The sequence below is a fragment of the Rhinatrema bivittatum genome, chromosome 3, assembly GCF_901001135.1.
Source record: "Rhinatrema bivittatum chromosome 3, aRhiBiv1.1, whole genome shotgun sequence".
NCBI lineage: Eukaryota > Metazoa > Chordata > Amphibia > Gymnophiona > Rhinatrematidae > Rhinatrema > Rhinatrema bivittatum.
The window spans coordinates 243716536-243741106 of NC_042617.1; the positions used below are offsets into that span (position 1 = coordinate 243716536).

General features: G+C 49.0%; 1 protein-coding gene across 2 annotated transcripts in view; it reads right to left on the bottom strand.

Annotated features, from left to right (window-relative positions):
• Window positions 1-24571, bottom strand: part of MORN2 (MORN repeat containing 2) — a 219970-nt gene that overhangs the window by 165023 nt on the left and 30376 nt on the right. The window contains exon 2 of one of the 2 annotated variants that reach the window (XM_029594369.1): window positions 10705-10755. The exons of the other annotated variant lie outside the window; for it this stretch is intronic. Coding sequence (XP_029450229.1) covers window positions 10705-10755 — 51 coding nt within the window. The remainder of the gene's footprint in view (window positions 1-10704; window positions 10756-24571) is intronic. 2 annotated transcript variants of the gene reach the window in all.

Genomic DNA, 24571 nt, shown 5'->3' on the forward strand with positions numbered 1-24571 from the left:
GAAGGATGCTTACACACACATTCCAATCCATCCATCCTTGTGGCGTTACCTATGCTTTCGCTACAGGCATCAACACTACCAGTACAAAGTTCTCCCTTTTGGACTATTGGCTGCACCCAGGGTGTTCACCAAATGCATGGTAGTAGTGGTGGCTCATCTCAGACAACAAGGTATAACCATTTTCCCATATCTGGACTATTGGCTCATAATCGCCCCAACGCCAAACATCTTACTCAAGCACCTCCATCGAGTGATACAATGCTTGCAAGAATTAGAATTGGTGATCAATTTTCAGAAATCACACCTACAACCAACACAGTTACAGTTCATAGGAGCATGCCTGAACACTACGTGCAACAGGGCATACCTACCAAGCGACAGAATATCACAATTCCGTCTTCTGTTACATACCTTGAACCATACTCAGAGACCTTCAGCGAGACAGGTTTTAGTAGTCCTCTGCCACATGGCAGCGGCAAATTTCATGGTTCCCAACACCAGGCTACACATGAGACGCCTGCAATGGGGCTTGAAACGTCAATGGAAACAGCACTCGCAACCATTGACACAGAAGTTATCATTGACCGCCGAAATGAGAAAAGACATAACATGGTGGCTCCTAGACTCCACCCTATCCAAGGGAGCATTGTTCAGTTCCCCTCCTCACAACGCAGTCTTAACCACAGATGCGTCTCGCAAGGGCTGAGGTGCACACCTCGAGATTTATGAAACACAAGGGTTATGGACAATCTCGGAACAGAACCTGCAAATAAATGTATTGGAACTCAGAGCGATTCGTAATGCATTACAAATGTTCCAAGACCACCTGAAAGGACGCAGGGTCATGATCTACATGGACAACCAAGTCGCGATGTTTTACATCAACAAACAAGGAGGGTCCGGTTCATGGTCCCTTTGCAAGAAGACCTTGACAATCTTCGAACATGCTCACAGGAATTGCATACATCTGCAAGCAACTTACCTACCAGGAGTGGCAAATACAAGAGCGGACAGGCTAAGCCGCATCTTTCATCCTCATGAATGGACACTCAATGCAGAAATAGCCCAAGACATATTCATGCAGAGGGGGGACACCTTCAATAGATCTCTTTGCAACAGAGATCAATGCTCAAGTTCCCAAATTCTGCTTGATAAGACCAAGCCAATTCAGGATCGCGCAAGATGCCTTCTTCATTCCGTGGATGACAGGCCTCCTATATGCCTTTCCTCCCATACCACTCATAACAAGGACAATTCAAAAGTGCACAGCAGACAAAGCTCAACTGATACTCATCGCCCCGGCCTGGCAGAGGCAATCATGGTACAGTTTCCTTCTCAGACTATCCATCATGGATTCAATTCGGTTACCGAATCGCCAAGATCTTCTCTGCCAAGATCAAGGGATGCTCCTACATCCACTACACTCATCTCTCCATTTGACAGCGTGGAGATTGAGAGGCTCCATTTAACAGAACAGGGAGTTTCCACTTCGGCACAATTCATCTTGTTAGAATCCAGGAAACTCTCGAGGAAAACTTTTAGCTATAAATGGAAACGTTACTCTACCTGGTGTATATCCAAAAGTGTACCACCATTGGACTGCTCACCTGAATTGCTCATTGATTATCTTCATACACTATATACAGCTGGTCTAGCAAAAGAAAATTATTCCTTACCTGCTAATTTTCGTTCCTGTAGTACCATGGATCAGTCCAGACGGTGGGTTATGTCCCCCGTCCAGCAGATGGAGTCAGAACAGAGCTCGAGAGTGCCACCTCATATACCAGTACACCCTCTGCTGGAGCTCAGTATCACGAATAGCAAAGCCCAAAAGAGCAAAAACAATTTGGATCAAGAACACCTAAGTATGAAAAACATTAAAAAATATAACAGAAAACGACCTCCAAAACAGGTCGCAACAGCCAACTTGTGAGGAGCTGTGAACAGCGATAGGCAAACTGAGAAAAAAGAACAGAGGACAGAAAGACAGGCACACGTACTAGCCCGAGCAGGAGCCCAAAATCCCAGAGTGGTGGGCATCTGGACTGATCCATGGTACTACAGGAACGAAAATTAGCAGGTAAGGAATAATTTTCTTTTCCCTGTACGTACCAGGATCAGTCCAGATGGTGGGATGTACCCAAGCTTCCCTAATCCGGGTGGGCCCCTGAGAGCCCTGCTCGGAGAACCTGATCGCCAAGGTGCCCAGGGGCTGAAGGCGCCAGGTGTAGCCGATAATGCCTGGAGAACGTGTGAAGCGACTTCCATGTAGCCGCCCGACAGATTTCCTGCGGAGAGACGGAACGAGACTCCGCCCAGGACGCTGCCTGCGAGCACGTAGAGTGAGCCCTGACGCCCCTAGGTGGATCCCGACAGGCACCGATATAAGCCGCTGATATGGCGTCCTTTATCCAGCGCGCGATGGTCGTCTTCGAAGCCGAGGAACCTCTCTTAGGGCCTGACCAGAGCACAAACAGATGATCGGAAACCCGGAAGTCATTGGTAGCCTCCAGGTAGTGGAGGAGTGCGCGCTTGACGTCTAGATGACGAAGAGACCTCGATTCCTCTGGGGCGAACGCCGGGAGTTCCACCGTCTGATTCAAGTGGAAGGAAGAAATCACCTTCGGAAGAAAGGACGGTACTGTACGAAGCGAGACCCCCGCTTCCGAAATGCGAAGGTAAGGTTCTCTGCAGGATAATGCTTGCAGCTCCGAGATGCGACGGGCGGAACGATGGCCATGAGAAATACCGTCTTCATAGTCAGATCCTTAAGAGTAGCCCCTTGGAGCGGTTCAAAGGGCGCGCCCGACAGGGCTCGGAGAACCAGGTTGAGACTCCACGACGGACAGGGATCCCTGACCAGCGGTCGTAGATGTTTAACACCCTTCAGGAAGCGTGCGATGTCCGGCTGAAGAGGCAGAGAAATCGCTTTCTGTACTAGAGCATTCAGAGCTGCCACTTGCACCCGGAGGGAATTGTATGCGAGTCCTTTGTCCAGTCCATCCTGCAAAAACTGAAGAATCAGGGGTACCGTCGCCTCCGTGGGCCGGGCCCCATGATCGGCACACCAGGACTCGAAGACCTTCCAGACTCGAACGTAGGCAACGGAAGTAGAAGGCTTACGAGCCCTGAGCATCGTCGAGATCACTGCCTCCGGATAGCCTCTGCGGCGGAGACGGCGCCGTTCAAAAGCCATGCCGCAAGACAGAAGAGTTCTGCCTGCTCGAAAAATACCGGCCCCTGGTGCAGGAGACGAGGAAGGTGACTCAGACGTATCGGCCCGTCCACCACCATGTGAAGCAGATCTGCAAACCAGGGACGACGTGGCCACTCCGGAGCCACGGTGGTTCTCTATTCGGCGCAGTATCTTGCCCACTAAGGGCCAGGGGTGAAAGACAAAGAGCAACTAATCTGTTGGCCACGGAAGAACTAGAGCATCTACCCCCTCTGCGCCGCGCTCTCTTCTGCGACTGAAGAAGCGCGGGGCCTTGGTGTTGAGGGCGGTCGCCATCAAGTCCAGTCGTGGTGTTCCCCAGCGACGAACAAGTAGCTCCATCGCTTCGTCGGAGAGAGACCATTCGCCGGGGTCCAGCTGCTGACGACTCAGGTAATCTGCCTGAATGTTGTCCACCCCGGCGATGTGAGAGGCCGCGATTCGGACGAGATGGATTTCCGCCCATGCCATCAGGAGCGTGGTTTCGGCTGAGACATGCTCGCTTCTCGTCCCGCCTTGTCGATTGATGTAGGCCACGGTGGTCGCGTTGTCCGAGAGAACCCGTACCTCTCTGTTCCGAATCAGAGGAAGGAAACGCTGAAGCGCGAGGCGCACTGCCCTGGTCTCCAGACGATTAATCGGCCACCTCGCCTCCTCTGGTGACCACGTCCCCTGCTTGGTGCTTCGTTCGCAGACGGCGCCCCATCCCACGAGACTGGCATCGGTGGTCACCACCACCCAAGTGGGAACTTCGAGTGAGACTCCGCGAGCCAAGTGAGCCGGGACCAGCCACCAATCTAGACTTTCCCGGGCCGCTTGCAGAAGGGGTAGGATCACCTGATACTCCTGTGATACCGGTTTCCAACGGGAAAGAAGAGATGCCTGCAGAGGGCGCAGGTGTGCAAATGCCCATGGTACCATGTCGATAGTGGAGGCCATCACTCCCAGGAGCTGCAGATAATTCCAGGCGGTGGGTTCCGACAAGGCAGAGAACTGACGTACGTGTTCCCTCAAGGTGAGGGCCTTGTCCGACCGCAAAAACACCATGCCTTGCTGAGTGTCGAAGGTCACTCCCAGGAAATCCAAGCGTTGAGATGGTATGAGGGAACTCTTGGGGAGGTTCACCACCCAGCCCAGGGAGCGGAGTACCTCTAAAACCCTGGCCACCGAGGCCTGCCCGTGTGAGGACTTCGCGCGAACCATCCAGTCGTCCAGGTAAGGGTGCACTAGGATACCCTCCTTTCGAAGCACCGCCACCACCACAACTATGATCTTGGTGAAGGTCCGAGGAGCAGTCGCCAGGCCGAAGGGCAGGGCCCGGAACTGAAAATGCTGACCGATAATCTTGAAGCGGAGGTAACGCCGATGGTCCGGCAGGATGGGGATGTGCAGATACGCCTCCGTTAGGTCCAGGGAAGCAAGGAACTCCCCCTGGTGCACTGCGGCAATCACCGACCGTAGGGTTTCCATGCGGAACCTGCTGACCCGCAGGGATCGGTTTACCTCCTTTAAGTCCAGGATGGGACGAAAAGTACCGTCCTCCTTGGGCACTACGAAGTAGATGGAATAATGTCCCGAGCCCACCTCGGCAAAGGGCAGGGGAACAATGGCCTGTAGCCGGTCTAGTGTTTGTTGAACCGCAATCCTCTTGAGATCCGAACCGCAAGAGGAAAAGAGAAACCTGTCCCTTGGCGGGCGGACAAACTCCAAAGCGTAGCCGTGCTGTATGGTGTCCAGTACCCACTGGTCTGAAGAAATATTTACCCACTCCTCGTAGAATTCTGTGAGACGGCCCCCGATGGTGAGAATGGAGGAGTGGGTCACTCTGGCATCATTGGGCGGGCTTGGCGGGGGGTTCCCCTGCCCTGGACCATCTCACGCGGATCTCCGCCCACGAAAGGAACGCGACCAAGGCTGTGGTCTACTAGGGGCTGTCCGAGGCCCAGGCTGTCGGTACGACCTGTAACGCCGCTGTGCCCTAGCCCTGGTTCTGGTGGAGGCAAAAGACCGGAAAGGACGCTGTCTATCTTCTGGTAGCCGATGCACCGAGTTTTCCCCAAGAGACTTGATGATTTGATCTAGATCATCCCCAAAAAGAAACTTCCCCCGAAATGGAAGGGAGCCCAGACTCGACTTGGAGGAGGCATCCGCAGACCAATTACGGAGCCACAGAAGCCGACGAGCTGCTACCACAGATACCATGGACCTCGCCAGGACTCGGAAGAGGTCATACAGAGCGTCCGCCCCATAAGCTATGGCAGATTCCAGGCTATCCGCCTGGGCGGCCTCTTCTGGAGGTAACTCCTGAGACGTGAGAAGCTGTTGGACCCAGAGTAGACTGGCCCGCTGTGTCAGAGAGCTACACATGACGGCACGCATCCCTAAGGCAGAGACTTCAAACACCCGCTTAAGGAAAGTTTCTAGCTTGCGGTCCTGCGTGTCCCTTAGGGCCGTCCTGCCTGTGACCGGGATTGTCGTCCTCTTCGTCACCGCTGAAACCGCCGAGTCCACCTTGGGAACCCGGATGAGATCTAGGAAATCCTCTTGCAGAGGATACAATTTTTCCATGGCACGGGTGACCTTCAATGACGCCTCAGGGGTGTCCCATTCCCTGGTAAGAAGCTGTAAAAAGGACTCATGAACTGGAAAAGCCCGCGCCCTAGGCCGGAGGTCGGCCAGAACTGGGTCCCCTTTCCTGGAGGACGTAGCCACAGCCGGGGCCACTGGTGCTGGAGGATCCGGTGGAGGATCAAGGACTAGCTCCTGCAGGATCTGATGAATGAGATCATCAAGTTCCTCCTTCTGAAAAATTCGAAGGGCGCGTGGGTTGTCACCATCCGCCTGTCTGTCAGCGTGCGCTGTGTCCGGCGGGTCCGAGGGGTCAAAACCCGTCGGAGAAGCCGTCCCCACGGCCCGGGGCCGGGGTGGCAAAACAGTGGTCCCTGGAACCGCGCTAGCCGGGTTCTGAGACCCGGGGGGAGAGACCGAGACCTTAGGAATCTTGGGAGGAGGGGGTCCCGCTGAGGAAACCCCCGGGCTTACCAGGCCCTGTAAATAGGCCGTGTGCATCTTTAAAATAAAATCCGGCGAAAAAAACGGTAGGCCAGAGGACATGCCCGAGGGGGGACCCTCCTGAGGAATTCGGTCGGGCAAACCCCCCTCAGGGGCCCGGTGCGGGCGAGAGACGTCCCGATAGGATCCTTCCTCTTCTGGAGAGCTTGCCGCCTCGTGATCCCCATCCAAGATGGCCGCCATTCCCGCCATTGGCGGCGAAGTGGCCAGCCCGCGCTTCCCGGGCTGTGGGGAGGGGGGCACTGGAAGAGAGCCAGGAAAGTGCGCGGCGCCTTCCCCCTCGGGGAGGCACCGCGGGCAAACCCCCTCCCTTGAAAACTGAGACCCCTGCTCGCCGCAGGTCTCGCACCGTGAAAACCACGGCATAGCAATACCGCGAACAGAAACGCCTCGGGGGGGGGGGGGCCTAAAAAGTAAAGCGCACCGCGGGGGGGCCCGAGTGGCCTTCGCAACCCGCCTAAAAGGTCCCAAGACGCCGGGGGGGGGGTTCCCCTGCCAGCGCACCCAGGCCCGCGAAAAATCGTCGCCGAGCCGCGGGACCGTTAGCAGTTGCGTGCAGAGACCGGCCCCACCGGCATACACGGGGCACCGTTCTGAAAAGAAAATAGCTGTGGAAAATAAAATTTAAAATGTGTCCACTTACCCCAGATAGGAGGAAAAGGGAACAGCGAAGGGAGGCAGAACAGAGTGGAGACACGCCTCCTCAAAAATTAGAACTTACAATTTTTTATTTTTTTTTTGTAAACTAACTTGATCCAAAATGTTGAAAAAGAAATGACAGGAAAGAATTCAGATAAAGAAAGAAAAATTGAGATCCTGTCACTCTGGGGAAGGCACTGGTTTCCCCAACTCTCATCTGCTGGAGTCAGAAAGATACTGGGCTCCAGCAGAGGGTGTACTGGTATATGAGGTGGCACTCTCGAGCTCTGTTCTGACTCCATCTGCTGGACGGGGGACATAACCCACCGTCTGGACTGATCCTGGTACATACAGGGAACGTCATCCATTAGAGTTCATCTCAGTGCCATAGGGGCATATCATAGACCAGTTAACAATATTCCTATATCCAATCATCCCTTACTATCTCGTTTCATTAAGGGGTTAACTCACCTTCGTCCTCCGATCTCTAAGCCTCCAGTTCCATGGAACCTCAACATAGTTCTGGAACAGCTCATGCTTTTCCCGTTCGAACCCATGGACTCGGCACATATTAAATACCTCACATGGAAGGTTGTGTTCCTGGTTGCAGTAACATCAGCACGAAGAGTCAGTGAATTGCAGGCCTTGGTCCATTATTCTCCATACTTGCAATTTCATCACCAGAAGGTAGTTCTCCGAACTCACCCATCCTTCCTACCAAAAGTGGTTTCTCAATTCCATCTCAATCAGACCATGGAATTACCAACCTTTTTCCCTAAACCTCACGCAAATGATAGGGAAAAACTACTGCACACACTAGATTATAAAAGAGCTTTAGCATACTACAAAGAAAGGACAAACTCGGACTCCCGTGTTTCTCAACTCTTTGTCTCTTTTGACCCAAAGGCACCTGGACTACCAGTGGCTAAACGCACCATCTCCAGCTGGATAGCACAGTGCATCAAATTATGTTACAATAAACAGAAACTACAACTACATTCAGAGCCGAAAGCTCACCAAGTCAGAGCAGTAGCAGCCTCATTGGCACACCTGAAGAATGTGCAGCCCATAGACATTTGTAAGGCAGCTACATGGTCATCGTTCCATACCTTCACATCTCACTACTGCCTTGATCAACAAGCAGCCACTGATGTGAAGATAGGGCACGCAATCCTGCAATCTCTATCCTCCTGTCCAAGGTGACCGCCACACTGTCAAAGATCACGTACAAACATATATATCATAAACAACGTGATCGGGAGCTTGGGACTCCCATGACAGCATGGCTAATTCAGCCCTGCTATCGACGGGAAAAAGCAAGTTTGCTTACCGTAAACGGTGTTTCCGTAGATAGCTGGATGAATTAGCCATGCTGACCCACCCTCCTCCCTGGCAGTCACCAAGTCTTCGACTACACTAAGGCTTAATCACAGACTGAGGAGATTCCGTTACTTTCCTGCGCGGGAACACACGCGCAGCCGCAGAGAGCAAAGCTCTGATCTCTGCTTTGACAAGCTCCGCCTCCCGGACCTGATTGACAGATCCCATGACAGCATAGCTAATTCATCCTGCTATCTACGGAAACACCGTTTACGGTAAGCAAACTTGCTTTTACTCATGGAAGTGGAAGCGTGAAAATTAATATTAGTATTTTATAAACAGTGTGGTGGGAGCTGCTCAGTTTATAAAATATTGTGCATTTCTGCTCTAACGGTATGCACGTATGTTTCAATATGCGTGAATATTTCCAATGTAAGAAAACACATTCTCTCTCTATTTTATAAACATCGCACGTAGGGGTAGATCTTAAAAAAATACGCAATCACGTACTTTTGTTCGCGCACCAGGCGCGAACAAAAGTACACTGGATTTTATAAGATACGCGCGTATCTTATAAAATCTGAGGTCGGCGCGCGCAAGGGGGTGCACATTTATGCAACCTGCGCGCGCCGAGCCCAGCGGCGCTGCCTATTCCCTCCGAGGCCGCTCCGATTTCGGAGCGGCCTCTGAGGGAACTTTCCTTCGCCCTCCCCCCACCTTCCCCTCCCTTCCCCTACCTAACCCACCCCCCCGGCCCTATCTAAACCCCCCCCTAACTTTGCGTGCGCCGGCCGGCAGCCCCGCTCGTGTTCGGTCTCGGGGGCTGGTCCGGAGGCCTCGACCACGCACCTGGGCCCGCCCCCAAAACGCCGTGGCACGACCCCGAAACGCCGCATCGTTTAGGGAACGCCCCCGGACACGCCCCCTCCCGCCCCTTTTCGAAAGCCCTGGGACTTACGCGCGTCCCGGGGCTTTATGCACGCCGGCGGCCTATGCAAAATAGGCGCGCCGGGGCTCGAGGGCCCTGCGCGCGTAAATCCAGTAGGATTTACGCGTGCAGGGCTTTTAAAATCCGCCCCGTATATTTTAGGTGCTTAAAAAAATAACATACATGTAATAACACCAACTTATGCATTGCAGCAGGTATACACCATTTAGAATATACTTGTGTATGTAGTTGGAATTACCAGTTCGTTGATACCTCCACCAGTTCATCTGGATCCTCCAGCACATCACCCTGAACCCCACCCAGTTGACCTAGACCTCCCACCCAAAAACTACACACAGACTAGTCCAATTTCACTTGCATGAGGCAATTAGCAGGTGTAAAAGTGCACAAATAAGTTTGGTAATGTACATACGCATATCTCTTACAAAACGGCAACTACCATGAATTCTTCTGAACCCCTGCTCCATAACACCACAGCCACCCCTCCCCCCATAGTAATACACACGGCTAGAAAATATGCACATGCTCTCGACATTTATAAAATAGCATATATGCGAGCACATATTTCTTATGCGCATATAGGGGTAGATTTTCTAATGGATTCGCGCGTAACCCTTTAAAAACCTTCCTGCGCACGCCGAGCTTATTTTGCATAGGCTCGGCGGCGTGCGCAAGCCCCGGGACGCGCATATGTCCCGGGGCTTTGAAAAAAGGGGCAGGAAGGGGGCAGGGGCATGGGCGTGGCACAGGTCCGGGGCGGTACCGTGGCCTCCGGCACAGCGGATGGTGTGCCGGTAGCCGGCCAGTGTGCGCAAGATACGCCTGACAGAGGCAGGCGTAAATACTTGAAATAAGATGGGGAGGGATTTAGGTAGGGCTGGGGAGTGGGGAAAGCCATCGGGGCTACCCTAGGGCTCAGCATGCGCAAGGTGCACAAGTGTGCACCGACCTCTGATTTTATAACATGCACGCAGTAGTGCGTGCATGTTATAAAATCGGGTGTAGATTTGTGTGCGCCGGGTAGCGCGCACAAATGTACCCTGCGCGTGCTGGTTTAAAAATCTGCCCCATGTGCTATTTTTACGTACTCCATAGGTTTCATAGCATAGGAAATATACATGCTTATGTGGACTCAAATGTAGGAATGGACGCCATCTTGCTGCATCCGATATACTTAACATGCATGCCTATTATTGTGATAGCATGAAAGTTAACACATGTAAGCTGAAAAAGACAGAAATTGGTGTTTATATAAGGCATTCTCCAGTGCTTCCTGCAAAAATGTGTAAAAATAAAATGAAATTGATTTGGACCAAGAAAGGAAACTCAAGAATAGGATCAAAGGAGTAAGTAAAAAAAAAAAAAAAAAAAAAAAAAAGTTAATTTAGCATAATGAATGCAAATAAATTAGCATTGTGGCTTTATCACAATTGATAGCTTATTTATAGTAGATGATATTTTTTCTAAAGTAATACATTAACTTGAAAAATAACATTACAAAGTTTCTTACCATACTTATCTCCATTAGGAAACACAAATGATATTTGAAAAACTTCAGGATCTGTTAAAAAAATAACATTTTAGTGTTTAGAGTTGGGCAGTTTTCCCAATTGCTAACCCATCATTCTTACAAAGACTACATGTCAGTATCTTGTTGTATTGTTGCCCCCAGGTTGAGTAGAAGGACAGAGATACTGCAGAATTGAATATAATCTTCAAAAAAATTGCTCCTTGTAATAATCTGAGAGCAATATTAAGTCTAAAAGAAATGGAAGAAACTATTTCAGCTGCAAAAAGAAAAATGATAGATTTATCTTTAATGACTATGAGAAAGTGTATACTTCTAAATGGATAGAAAGCACCATGCCCACTAAAAATATTTGGATGCATATTATGGTAGAGATTTTTCAAATAGAAAGACTGGAAATATTGTGGGAATTTTCAAAGGAATTTTGAAATTCATGAAGCAGTGGCAACCTTTCCTAATTAATCTTCTACCTGCTGTTAGTGAATCAGTAGATTGATTATGTAAGAACATGGTTGAGAACATAGATTTTGGAACACATTTGTTCAGAACACATTTGTTAAAACAAATGTGTGAATGTGATGGGGAATGTAGAGGATAAAAAGGGTTGAAACTGCAGAACAATATGATATATTGCAATAAACATTGTCCTTATATCATATTGTTAGGGATATTGATGATTGTATATTGAATTCAATTATTGTTAATGTACCATGTAAGATTGTATTGACAATGTGTTAAAAAGGTTTCAAAACAAGAAGATAGAAGCTGAAGCCAATTACAAGGGCCAAATATTGTGGTGGGAGGGGTGTCCCCATGATATTTGGCCTCTCTTCAAATAACTGTTGCGGCAGTAACATTGCAAGAATTATCGTGGCACAAACGTGCAACAAAACAATCATGCCATGGTATGGGGCCATCTCGTGCAATGGCGGCCCACCTCGGCTGGGGCCGCCATTGTCTAAAGGGTCTGAGATTCATAAAATCAGCACCTCAAATTATAATAAAACCACCCCAGGTCTGGCCCCCAAAAAACTAAAGCAAAAATAAGAGAAATGAGCAGCAACAGCCCACTCCCTTTCCCTATCCCTCCCCCTAAAGCCATAAAAGATTCCCCGTTGTCTTAGGCCCCCCTCTTAATCCCATCCCTTCCCCAACCCTCATACAAATATTGTTTCTTAGTGTCTAGTCAGATGAATCTAGAACCAGCGGGATATGAACATCTACCAGCAGATGGAGACAAAGCAAAGCTGACATCACAGTATATGGGCAGAATGGTTTGGAGGGTCGAGAGTCACAGGGGATGGTGCTTCTGGTGGCACCAGATTGGCCCAGGAGATCGTGGTATGCATATCTGTGAAGGCTTCTGGTGAACTCTCCCCTCAGGTTTCCAGCACAAGGGCCTATTCCTCACGAAGATTTATTTATTTATTTATTTTATTTAGGTCTTTTTTTATACCGACACTCATGATACCAATCATATCGTATCGGTTTACAATAAACAGTGGTGCAATAACATTAAAATTAACAACTTCGTGAACAATAGGCTAGGAGAGAGGGAGAGAGTGAAAAGTTACAATAAACAGGGGTACTTGAACTGGGAGGAGAAAAAGCCAGAGTAGTGGCTAGCATAGAAATAGGTAGTATTTAGTCTCAGAAATAAATAATATACAGATATATACATAAGGCTATAATAGACTCTAGTATTCAGGACTGAATGTAATCCACTATACATGGTATCCTATACCTAGTTGTAGCAGTAGGGGATGTCATAGATCGGGGAAGGCTTGTAGAAATAGCCATGTCTTGAGTTTCTTTCTGAAAGTTTGTGTGCAAGGTTCCTGTCTAAGGTCTGTGGGCATGTTGTTCCAGATGGTTGGTGCTGCTGCCGAGAAGGCTCGATCTTTAGTGGATGAAAGGTGTGTGAATATGGCTGGGGGGGGGTGTAGCGTACCTTTGTATGCTTCTCTGATGGGTCTGGTAGAGAAGTGCAGCGTGAGAGGGTTGTGTAAGTCGATGGGTGTACTGTTGTATATAGCTTTATGGATGATGGTGAGACATTTGTGTAGAATTCTGAAGTTTACTGGGAGCCAATGTAGGTTTTTCAGGATAGGTGTGATGTGGTCTCTTCTATTGGAGTTTGTTAAAATTCTGGCAGCCGAGTTTTGTAGCATCTGTAGTGGTTTGGTGGAAGAGGCGGGGAGGCCTAGCAGAATGGAATTGCAGTAATCCAATTTGGAGAATATAATGGCCTGGAGTACCGATCTGAAGTCTTGAAAATACAGTAGTGGTTTGAGTCTTTTTAATACCTGCAGCTTGAAGAAGCAGTCTTTGGTTGTGTTGGTGATGAACTTTTTTAGATTTAGTTGGTTATCGATTATAACTCCTAGGTCTCTTGCTTGGTTGACCAGGGTGTTGTTGTGACTTGTGAGTAGGCTATCTTTGTGGTTGAGGGATATAAGGAGCATTTCTGTCTTGGATGTGTTGAGTACAAGGTTTAAGGTAGTCAGGAGGTCATTGATTTCTTTGAGGCAGTTGTTCCAGAATTTCAGTGTTTTTGTAAGGGATTCGGTTATAGGGATCAGGATTTGGACATCGTCGGCGTAGAGATAGTGTTTGAGTTTAAGATTCGTAAGCAGCTGGCAAAGGGGGAGAAGATATAGGTTGAATAGTGTAGGAGACAGAGAAGAGCCCTGAGGAACACCTCTTGTAGTGTTGATGAGCGGAGATTCCTATATCATAAGATTTTGTCTTATGATATAGCCCTTGAGAGGGCTCAGTTGCTGAAACATGGATATGCTACTGCGGTGATTACCACTTTGCTATGAGTGAGAAAGTTCTCCACTTCCTTAGCTTATGTGCGGGTTTGGTGAGTGCTTGAGGCTTGGTGTGAAGACTGCGGGGTTCTTCCTTATTCGGTTAAGATATGTTCATTTTGGAATTCTTGCAGGAGTCTACACATTACAAGAAGTAGCCAGAAAGTCTAGAAATGGAAGGCCCCAGCAATTCGCTATCAGCTGAAAAGCCTTGTCTGCCAATAACCATTCTCCTGGGTCCAGATTCTCCCTACTGAGAAAGTCTGCTCTCACATTGTCTTTTCTTGCAATATGTGAGGCCGAGATCTCCTCAAGATGCACTTCCATCCTTCCATAAGTTGGTCTATCTACTGCGAAACTTGCTTGCTCTTGGTTCCTCCCTGCCGATTAATGTATGAAACTGTCATTGCACTGTCAGACCACTCGACACTGCAATCTGTCACTGAACTGCAAGTATGCCAACTGGACCACATGAGCTTCCAGCTGATTGATATTCCAGCCAGACTCTTCTGCACTCTGGCACCCTTGTGCCATCAGCACCTAACAGTGAGCTCTCCAACCCTGGAGGCTCACATCTGTCATGAGTACCAGCCAGTCCAGTGATCGTAGGAAACCCCCTTTCTTAGATGATCTGCTTTTAACTAACAATGTAGTTGAGAGCAGATCTCCATCGGCAGGTGGAGCCAAATTGAATAATCTTGAGACTATGGACTCCGATGAGACAGCAGAGTGTGCTGAAGAGGATGCATATGCGCTCTCGCCCACGGCACCACCTCCAGGGTCACCGCCATCGAGCACCTGAAGATAGGACCACACTGTTGGGCGTATTGTGTTTGTCAATAGATGCACCTGTGCTATCAGCTTCTGAATACGGACCTCCGGCAGGAATACCCTGACCTGTTCGTGTCGAACTGAACACTGAGATATTCTAGGGACTTTATGGCTGAAGATTGCTCTTGGCCAGATTCACAACCCAAACTAGCTCCTGCAACAAGGAGAGCACCTTGCGCAAGACCTGGGCTCTCTCTTCCATACTCTTGGCCCGAATCAGCCAGTCATCCAGGATTGGGTGTACCAGAATCCCAACCTTTCTCAACTCCACTGCCATCACCACCATAACCTTGGAAAAGATTCTGGGAGTGATGGCCAAATCAAAAGGTAGCACTCAAAACAAATGACATCCCATAATCGCGAAACACAGAAATCGTTGATGTTCGACTTGGATGGGAATATGCAGGTATGCCTCGGTCAGATCCAGAGAGGTCAGGAACTCCCCCGACTATACTGCCATAATCACTGAGCGCAAGGTTTCCATGCGAAAACAAGTCACACGCAAATGACAATTGACTCCTTTGAGATCCGGGATGGGACAAAAACAACCCTCCTTCTTGGGCACCACAAAATACATGGAATTTTGGCCCATATTTACTTGAGATGTGGGCACTAGAACTACAGCCCACAGGCTGAGATGTCTTGACAACATAATCTCCACTGCCTATCTCTTCTGCGGAGAGGTGCAGGGAGACACCATGAACATGTCCCGAGGAAAACTGTGAAACTCCAGCGCATAGCCATCCCTTATCACTTCCAGCATTCATTGGTATGCTGTGATCTCGACCCACTTCCAAAAAAAAAAGAGTGGCGACTTTCTATCTCCTGATCCCGGAGGTAGGTCAGCACAACTTCACTGAGAGGTTTGGGGTGCTCCACTATCTGAGCCTGCGCCCTGTCTGGGTTGTCTGGGATGAAAGGACTGGGATCTACCCAAAGGTCGAGTTCTCTGAAAAGACGATCCTCTGTAAGGTCAAAAACGTCTGAACCCCCAGTACAACCTCTCGTGAGATAAGGATTGCGATGCCTGTTTCTTATCCTCTGGTAATCGAGGAACTGGGGCTCACCCCACTTATTTGCCATTTGCTCCAGCTCTCTCCCAAATAAGAGTGAGCCTTTAAAGTGCAACTTCGTAAGGTTAGACTTCGAGGTTGTATTAGTTGAACAATTTCTCAGCCATAACTGATGCCAAGCTGCTATTACTGAAGCCACCCCTCTGGCTGAACTGTGGACCAAATTGCAGCCCACATCTGCCAAAAAGGAAGCTGCTGGTTCCATCACTGTCTTGGAATTTACACCAGATTCATCAATCTCCTGAGAAAGCAATAAAAAAGAGTTAGCCACCAAGAAATAACAGGAAGCCATCTGCAAATTCATTGTCATTGCTTCAAAGGCCTGCTTAAGGATAGCCTCAATTCTCCTATCCTGTACAAGGCCGCTCCCTCTTCTACAGGAATAGTCGTCTGCATGGTAACAGCACACCAAGGAGCAGATTTTCAAAGGCTACGCACGTAACTCGAGAAAATCTGCCCCTGCGTGCACCGAGCCTATTTTGCATAGGCTCAGCGGCGTGCGCAAGCCCTGGGACGCGCATATGTCCCGGGGCTTTGAAAAAGGGGCGGGAAGGGGGCGCGGCCGGGGTTGTGGCGGCAGTCTGGGGGCGTGGCCGAGTCCTCCGGCACAGCGGTCTATGTCGGGGCATTGCGCACCGGCTATAGCTGGTGCGCGCAAGTTAACTCAACAAAATAAGGTGGGGGGGGGGGGATTTAGGTAGGGCTGGGGGAGTGGGTTAGATAGGGGAAGGGAGGGAAAGGTGGGGGGGGATCAAAAAAAAAGTTCCCTCCAAGGCCACTCCGATTTTGCAAGGGCCTTGGAGGGAACTTTACACCCTTCGATTTTGGAGCGTCCTTGGAGGGAATGGGGAAAGCCATCGGGCCTCCCCTAGGGCTCGGCGCGCGCAAGGTGCACAAGTGTGCACCCTCTTGTGCGCGCCAACCCCGGATTTTATAACACGCGTGCGCCAGCGCGCGCGTGTTATAAAATCGGGTATACATTTGTGCGCACCAGGTGTACCACGCGTGCACATTTTTTAAAATCGGCCCCCAAGTGTATCCACCTTCAGAAAACATAATTGCTCTCTCGTAACTGGATCCAGGGGGTACAGACCTTCCAAGTCTCATCCCCTTTTAAAATTAGCTTCTGGAGCTCCCCATTCAAGATCAATTAATTCTTAGATGGCCTCCATAATAGGGAAGAAGCACGAGGCTTTCCACAAGAACATCAAAATGGGATCTTTCTTTGGCCTAGACATGGATTCAGGCCCAGGTCCTCCCAGAATCTTCAATTTCTGGGAAATCAGAGCCTGTAACTCATCTCTATGAAAGAACCTCAACATAGTTCCATACAGCTCCAGTCCCGGAGGAATTTCCCCATCCTTTAGGGAGTAAGGATTGGTCTCATCATCTGTGCCATCTGGGTCTCTATCAGGAAGGCTGGCTCCAGGGGTACCCTGACGCTTAGCTGTAGCAACAGGCATGAGGGATTTCAGCGCTTGCGATCCTGACTTATTAACACTGGCCGGGACCGAGGACTGTGTCTGAATGAAGGAGTGCAGTCCTTGAAAAAATTCTACCCAAGAATAGGCAGAACGAACCATGCCAAAACCAGGGGAGCAACTGTCCTGTGCCTACTGAACTACCTTCCCTTGCTGATGAACCAGTTATGGGAGTTTCAAAATCAGGCAATCCTTCTGGCAGCTCTCTTTACATTCCTGCACCAGGCTGGGAAGAACTAAACTTAGTAAAATAAGGAGGTAATTCTACCTGAGCCTCCAAACAGCACTGATACAAATTTGAGGGAACGTCAGGTTGAGATGCCCTAATATGACAAGCAACACATAGGGCAAGGTACTTAGTTTTCTTTGCTATGGGCACTATCCGTATGCCAAAATGCCCTAACAGGCGTCTGACAATTGTGCACCCAAAAATTAGGCGCTCAGGGATAAGGCACACAACACTGTGCTTATATAAGTGCCCAATCTTAATTCCCTCAGGACGCTCAGATAATGCATGCGAAAAAGCGCGCGCTTGTGTGTGTGTGTGCATGTAAAAAGGCGTATGCACACAACTGGGGGCCCTGGTAGGTGCTCCTATGCACCTAACTAGGTTCCCAGCTAGGCGCCCAACTAGGTGCACAACTAAACACATAACAGGTTGCACAGTCGGGTGCACAATCTCGATCTGATGGAGAATGAAGAGGGCAGTCTGCGACGCAGAAAAAACGCGTGAAAACACTGCTGTGGCCTACCACACAGCGGAGCAGATAAGCTTTGGAATGGGGCCTAGTCGCAAGGGCTGTTCAACCCGCCAGGCTGCCCCTGTTCCCTGAACTCCAGAGGTGGGAACAACCATCGGATCGCATGCAGAGCATGAAGAACACTGAGGGGGGGGGGGGGGGGAGTAAGAATCCTTACTCAATTCCCCTTCTCTTTGTCACTTTTTTTTTTTTTTTTTAATAGCAAATGTTGCTTACCTGTAACAGGTGTTCTCACAGGACAGCAGGATGTTAGTCCTCACATATGGGTGATGTCAGTGGACGGAGCCCTGTTACGGAAAACTTTTCTGTCAAAGTTTCTATAAAGCTTTGACTGACACTGGCACACTGAGTGCACTGAACATGCTCAGCCTGCAATTATCCCTGTGACCACAGGTGTCTCCCCTCAGTCTCGTCTTATAGCAAAAAGTGCAAGCGAAACTAAAATAATAAAACGTATGGAGACCCAACTCCACGGGGTGGCGGGTGGGTTTCGTGAGGACTAACATCCTGCTGTCCTGTGAGAACACCTGTTACAGGTAAGCAACATTTGCTTTCTCACAGGACAAGCAGAATGCTAGTCCTCACATATGGGTGAGTACCGAGCTGAGGATGCCCAAGAGTAGCTGCTTGTTGATCAAGGCAGTAGTGAGATGTGAAGGTATGAAGCGATGACCATGTAGCTGCCTTGCAAATGTCTATGGGTTGCACATTCTTTAGGTGTGCCAATGAGGCTGCCACTGCTCTGACTTGGTGAGCTTTAGGTTCTAAATGTAGTTGTAGTTTCTATTTATCGTAACAGAATTTGATGCCCTGCGCTATCCAGCTGAAGATTGTGTGTTTAGCCACTGGTAATCAAGGTGCCTTTCGGTCAAAGGAGACAAAGAGATGAGAAACACGGGAGTCCGAGTTTGTCCTTTCTTTGTAGTATGCTAAAGCTCTTTTACAATCTAGTGTGTGCAGTAGTTTTTCCCTATCATTTGTATGAGGTTTAGGGAAAAAGGTGGGTAATTCCATGGTCTGATTGAGATGGAATTGAGAAACCACTTTTGGTAAGAAGGATGGGTGTTTCCGTAGATAGCAGGATGAATTAGCCATGCTGACTCACCCTCCTCCCTGACAGTCACCAAGTCTTCGACTACACTACAGCTTAATCACATACTGAGGAGATTCCGTTACTTTCCTGCGCGGGAACACACACGCAGCCGCTGAGAGCAAAGCTCTGATCTCTGCTTTGACAAGCTCCACCTCCCGGACCTGATTGACATATCCCATGACAGCATCGCTAATTCATCCTGCTATCTATGGAAACACAGTTTACGGTAAGCAATCTTGCTTTTTGTGACGCTACCAGTACCTGAGAACATCAGTGAGTCCATGATATGAGACTGACCTGTGAGAAGGCGAATTGGTTACTGGTGTGATAGATTGAGAAGTATGGGAAAGCATACTGGTCTCGGCCAGGATGTGGGTCTGTGAAACAGTGAACCCCGTCCCGGTGCAGCATAAGAGTGCTGGCTATGAGAGGCATCAAAAGAGACACATATAAGAGGCCTTTATTGCAGCAAATGTGTCCATGGGAACGCATTCGAGACATGTGTAGGGAGTAGAATCTGTCCACCGTATGGTTCGATTCAGACGCAGAGGGCAAGGTCGGTTGACCTCAGCGCTAGAAGATTTTTCTCGCTACACATGTAGTCCGAGACCATCCGAGAGGATGGAAACCTATATGGAGGTCTGCTAGTGTAAGCCTGTTAGATAAGTGACCCGGGGATGCATGGAGTGAGCAAGGGCCAAGAGTAGAGCTGCGCAGCTTCCTAGCAGAGCAGCTAAGAGGTTGTGCGTGCTTGTGTGTTGGAAATACCACATTATCACTATGCTGTCTGTCTATGCACAAAGGTTTGTTGCAGAGGCAGTATTGTAAGGCATAAAGGCATAACTCATGACTCGAAGCTCCAGGAAGTTGATGTGAAACTCTGCAAGGTGCGGAATAGACGCATATTGGGTTGAGAAGATGTTAGTTCAACCTCTGCAACCCTGAGTAAATGCGAGCATGAGCAGGACCAGCCTAGGTTTTAGTTCTAGATCTGCAATATGGATCAGGGATGAAAGCGGTAGAACAGCTTAGATCCACTGATAATTGAAATTTCACTGAATCTTACTTATAGCAAATCTGGACCTATGAGTAATCCCGTGGCCCAGCAATGAAAGAATTGAGGGGCTGAGGTTATGTTGTATGCGCGCAGAGACATATAGGAATTTGTCAGAATGTCTGCGCGGTTGTTGGACTGGAGGTTCGTTGTGACTGTGGTGTCCAGAAGTGTACTATATGGGATTTATGGTAGTTAACAGCAATCCCAGGTAGTAGATTTATAGTGAGTCGTGAAGATAGAGCTCCTTGCTTGGATTGACTCTTGTTATGCAGCTGTCCATGCAAGGAAAAGCGTGAATGATGTTTTACTCCGTAGAGAAACAGCAGTCACTGGTAGTGATTTAATGAAATACCCAAGTTGCCGAAGCTGGAGCAACCGGCAGAGCTTGGGATTGTAATATTGTTGACTCACCATGAAGCACATAGAAAGATTAGAGGAGAAAGTCAACCTACTTACTGCGGTATGGAAGTATGGTGATGAGAGACACCATTTTACCTGTCCCTTCTGAAGAAAGTTGATATTTCTGAGGTCCAGGATGGGCGAAGAGTAACTACTTTCTGTTGAAAAGTCCCCCGCACTTTGTAGCTTCCGGGGACTGTACCCTGAACCTTGGTACCAAGTGGGGTGGCCGCTCTGATATCCAGCAAGTTGAGAGACCAGGAGGTGTCCAACTGGCGGGGCTAATGTAATCTGGATATCATGTAATCTCCCACGGGAGGTGAGTGGTAAAAGTCTTACCCGCATTTCTGTGTGCTGTACAAGAAAACGTCGAGACTTGTCGCCAGGCCTCGAGGTGGATTTGCAATTGAGGCAGTGTTTGCTGGATCTTGTGTCTAGCAGATCAGCAAATGCATCTGGGATTTCGGTCCTTAATTAGGAACCAGAAGCCAGAGTATTAATCAGTACAGAGTCCCGTTGCTGATAATGGGAGGATGTCCTGATGCAATCCCAAATGATTGGTAGAGAGGTTCTCTTGGTATTGTGTCCGACATAGCTGGCAATAGCGATATGTGACACTAATATGGTTCTTGGAATAAAAGACTACCTAGAACCTTTCAAACCATATGGCCTGATTTAGAGAACATGTCTCAATGGGACTGTTGCTGAAGTGGGATTAGAGTACTTACTATCCGTCGTGGATCGCAGAAGGACGAGCCGGTGAAGATCAATGGCTCCGTGGATTTCAGGAGGCATCGAGGGACAGCCTGAAGGATCTAAACATCCGCCTCAACTCTGTAACCTGGTATGGTAGCACAGGTACAGAGGAGACAGGCTGAGCATGTCTGGCGCTACCACAGTAATTTGTGGAGGGTCAGAACCCCGCACCGGTGTCGGTGGGGAATGCCTCGGGTACAGGGGAGCCATTATGACTCATGAACCCGGCCCTCTTTGCAGCGGCTCGATGTATCGTGACGCCAGTGCAGAATTCCTCGGAACTCGGTCTGATCATTCTGGAGCACTGAGGACTGCCAGCACTGTGTGGAACAGTGGCGGTGGCAGTAGCGATGTTGCTTGGCCCGGGCATTCTGCAGCACCAAGTAGAATAGCACCGATGTCTTGGATGGCGTCGGTGGCGGACGGTCACCGTGGCGGACGGTCACCGTGCCGGTGACAATGAGTGCCACAGCGCTCGGCCTGGTCTTTCCCCAGCGCCGAAGTGGATGCCTTCGCTGTCTTGGATGGCGAATGATGACAGACTGTTAGCATGCCTGCAATGCTCCTGGCACTATGTAGTGTCGTAGGCTGATACGGGGCTTTAGTTAAGAACCCAAAGCATGGAGCACTGTGTTTAGGCGAGAACAATGCGTTTAGGTGCTATGTCAGTATTGACGGTATCTATGGTGGTATAGAAGCGGCCTTGAGGGTATCGTCAAAAATATAGACGAAAAAACGTCGATGGCCCAGGCAGAGCAATGATAACAGTGACGGAGGCACCGATGGCATTGGTGTAGGTATCGATGGAAATGATGTGGCATCAAAGAATCGAATAGACATTGATGGCATCGGGAAATTAATACTGGCATCGACGGAATCAATGGCCGCATCGATAGGAACGACAAGGACACCGATGGAAATGACGTGGGTGTCGACGGCATCGATGGATGGAGATGGGCGCCGATGGCATCGGTGGCACCGCCACAGGCATCGATGGCACTGACATGGGCATCGACCCGGGCGTCAACGGCATCGATATGAGCATCGATGGAACCGATCCGGCATCGACCTGGGTATCGATGAAACTGACCTGGGCATCAATGGCACCGACACCAAGGTGTGCATCGATGGCATCCACCCGGGCATCGATGACATCGATGGAAAAATCAGCGCCATGGATGAAAACATTGATGGCACTGAAAGAATCGATGCTGGGGATCGATGGCATCGATGGACCGCGGGGGGAGGGGTGTCAATGGCATTGAAAAAAAGGTAGGATGGCCTGGATGGGGGTACAGATGGTAGCGATGGGAGCATCGACTGCACAAAGGTACCGAGGTATGAATTCGACAGAGGCCCTGGAGGCAACGGTAACTGTGGAAGTCCCTATCCCACTAGCGCTAATAACCAGGCAGAGGGTCACAGGAGGACACTCGCAGGCTATGTGGGGCTAACTGTGAAAACATAGGGACAGGGAAGGCCGCAATTCGGTTGGTAGGCCGAGGAAACCGTAGTGAGATGACAGGAACCGACCGAAAAACAGGGCATAGTACTCACCAAGCATCGATTAAATGTACGTGAAGGGAGACCCGTGCAGGGAAAAAAATTTTGTGAAGTAAAAGTTTGTGTTTCTGTCAGGAAAAATTGTGAGAATTTCTCACAGAACCGCTATGCTTACAGCAGAGTGGAAAAAAGAAGACTGATGGGAGACACCTGTGGTCACAAGGATAATTGCAGGCTGAGCATGCTCAGTGCACTCAGTGTGCCAGTGTCAGTCAAAGCTTTATAGAAACTTTGACAGAAAAGTTTTCCGTAACAGGGCTCCGTCCATTGACGTCACCCATATGTGAGGACTACCATCCTGCTTGTCCTGTGAGAATACCCTTTACCTGAGCTTAGCCTGTCCCGGCAGAGTACAAGTTCGGTCTCCGGCTTCGGGAGGAAAGGGCATAAACCTTACCCGTCACGCTTGGCCTCCTGTACCTGCTTGCATTTCAGCTGCTTTTTTTTTTTTTTTTTACAGCTAAGTCCATGCCAGTTGAAAAACCAGTTACCAGACCAAGGCACACATCTGAGGGACCACGGAAATTACCTCAGGAATTCTCAACTGAGGGAGGGACCATTATTCATCATAGGAGAGTGGGGCGAATTAAATTTCCTTCTTCTTTTCACTTTTAAAACTTAAAGCAATGCCCACTAGGGAGATGCACTTCCACCATCTGCTGGAGAAGGGGAATACTGGTGGGCTGATGTCACTGCAGGGGTATATATACTATGATGTCAGATTTGTTCCTTCTCTGTCTGCTGGTAGAGGTGCATAACCCACTGGTACTGGATTCACCTGTCTGTACACTGAGTGGTAGATTTTGTTAAAAGAAGAGCGTCCCCTGTGTCTAATTACAGAATAAATACCAGCTTCAGACGGTAATAAAGAAAGGGGTTTATTAATACAGGTAATTATATAGAGGAAGGCGGATAATTCCTCTAGGAGCAGAAAAATACAGAAAGAATTTAGTACAAGCAAAGGTGTACAAGGTCTGTTTAAAATCTGCTCAGAGCTCTTAACGTGTGCATCAGCTTATAAAGGGTCTGGGGTCTGCTATTATCAGTCATCTGCATAATCCACACCCTTTACCTTTAATAGCCAATCGATATATATTTTAACATGTGTACTTTAGCTTGCTCTCACTATAGGCCACAGGCCTCTTCTTATCAGTTAGAATAACAAACTTAGTTCCATCCTTCCAGGAATGATGTCATCTGTGCTGGATAATTCTCTGGCAAGTTCAGTAATCAGTGCTTCATAGTGCTATAACTACATATGTGCAGGATATATGCAGTGCACTATTCTACAATTTTCAAAGCAGCGTGCATGAACATGTCATAAAATCGGATAGCTGTGCACGCATGTGCGGGCGTTGCGCGCCGGGAGGGGACAAATTTTAATAAAATATGCACGGTGACACAATCAGGCCTTCTCCAGTTTCCATCCAGTCCACTCCAATTAAGGAGCGGACTGGGAGGGAACTTCCCTACCCCCCTACCAACACTTCCTCCCTCTTCCCCATCTCCTAAACCTAACCTACCTTTCACTAAATTTATTTTCTTACTGCTCCTCTAGAGCAGAAGCAAGTTATGAGCGTTTGATGGCTGCCGGCACGCGTTTCCCCAGACCAGAGGCCAATGGCCGCTGTCCTGGCAGGCTTCTGTCCTGCCCTGCCCCTTTTCCAGGGCCCGCTACCGGGGGTTTACGTGTGTGGCCGGGTCCGTTATAAAATATGCACTGCGCGCAAGGCCCAACCACACTCACAAACCCCGGGTCTAGAATGGGTAAATGTGAATTGGTTATTTACTCTTTCGGATAATAGAAGGACTAGGGGGCACTCCATGAAGTTAGCATGTAGCACATTTAAAACAAATTAATTTATTAATTAATTTGTTTATATATACCGAGATTCGAACTAGTATATCACATTGGTTTACATAAAATAAATAGAATTGCTTACAATGGTAACTTAACAGTGTTTCTTATGAAAGGACATGAGGACAGCTTAGATGGAGAAAAAGGTAGAGGTATAGTCATTT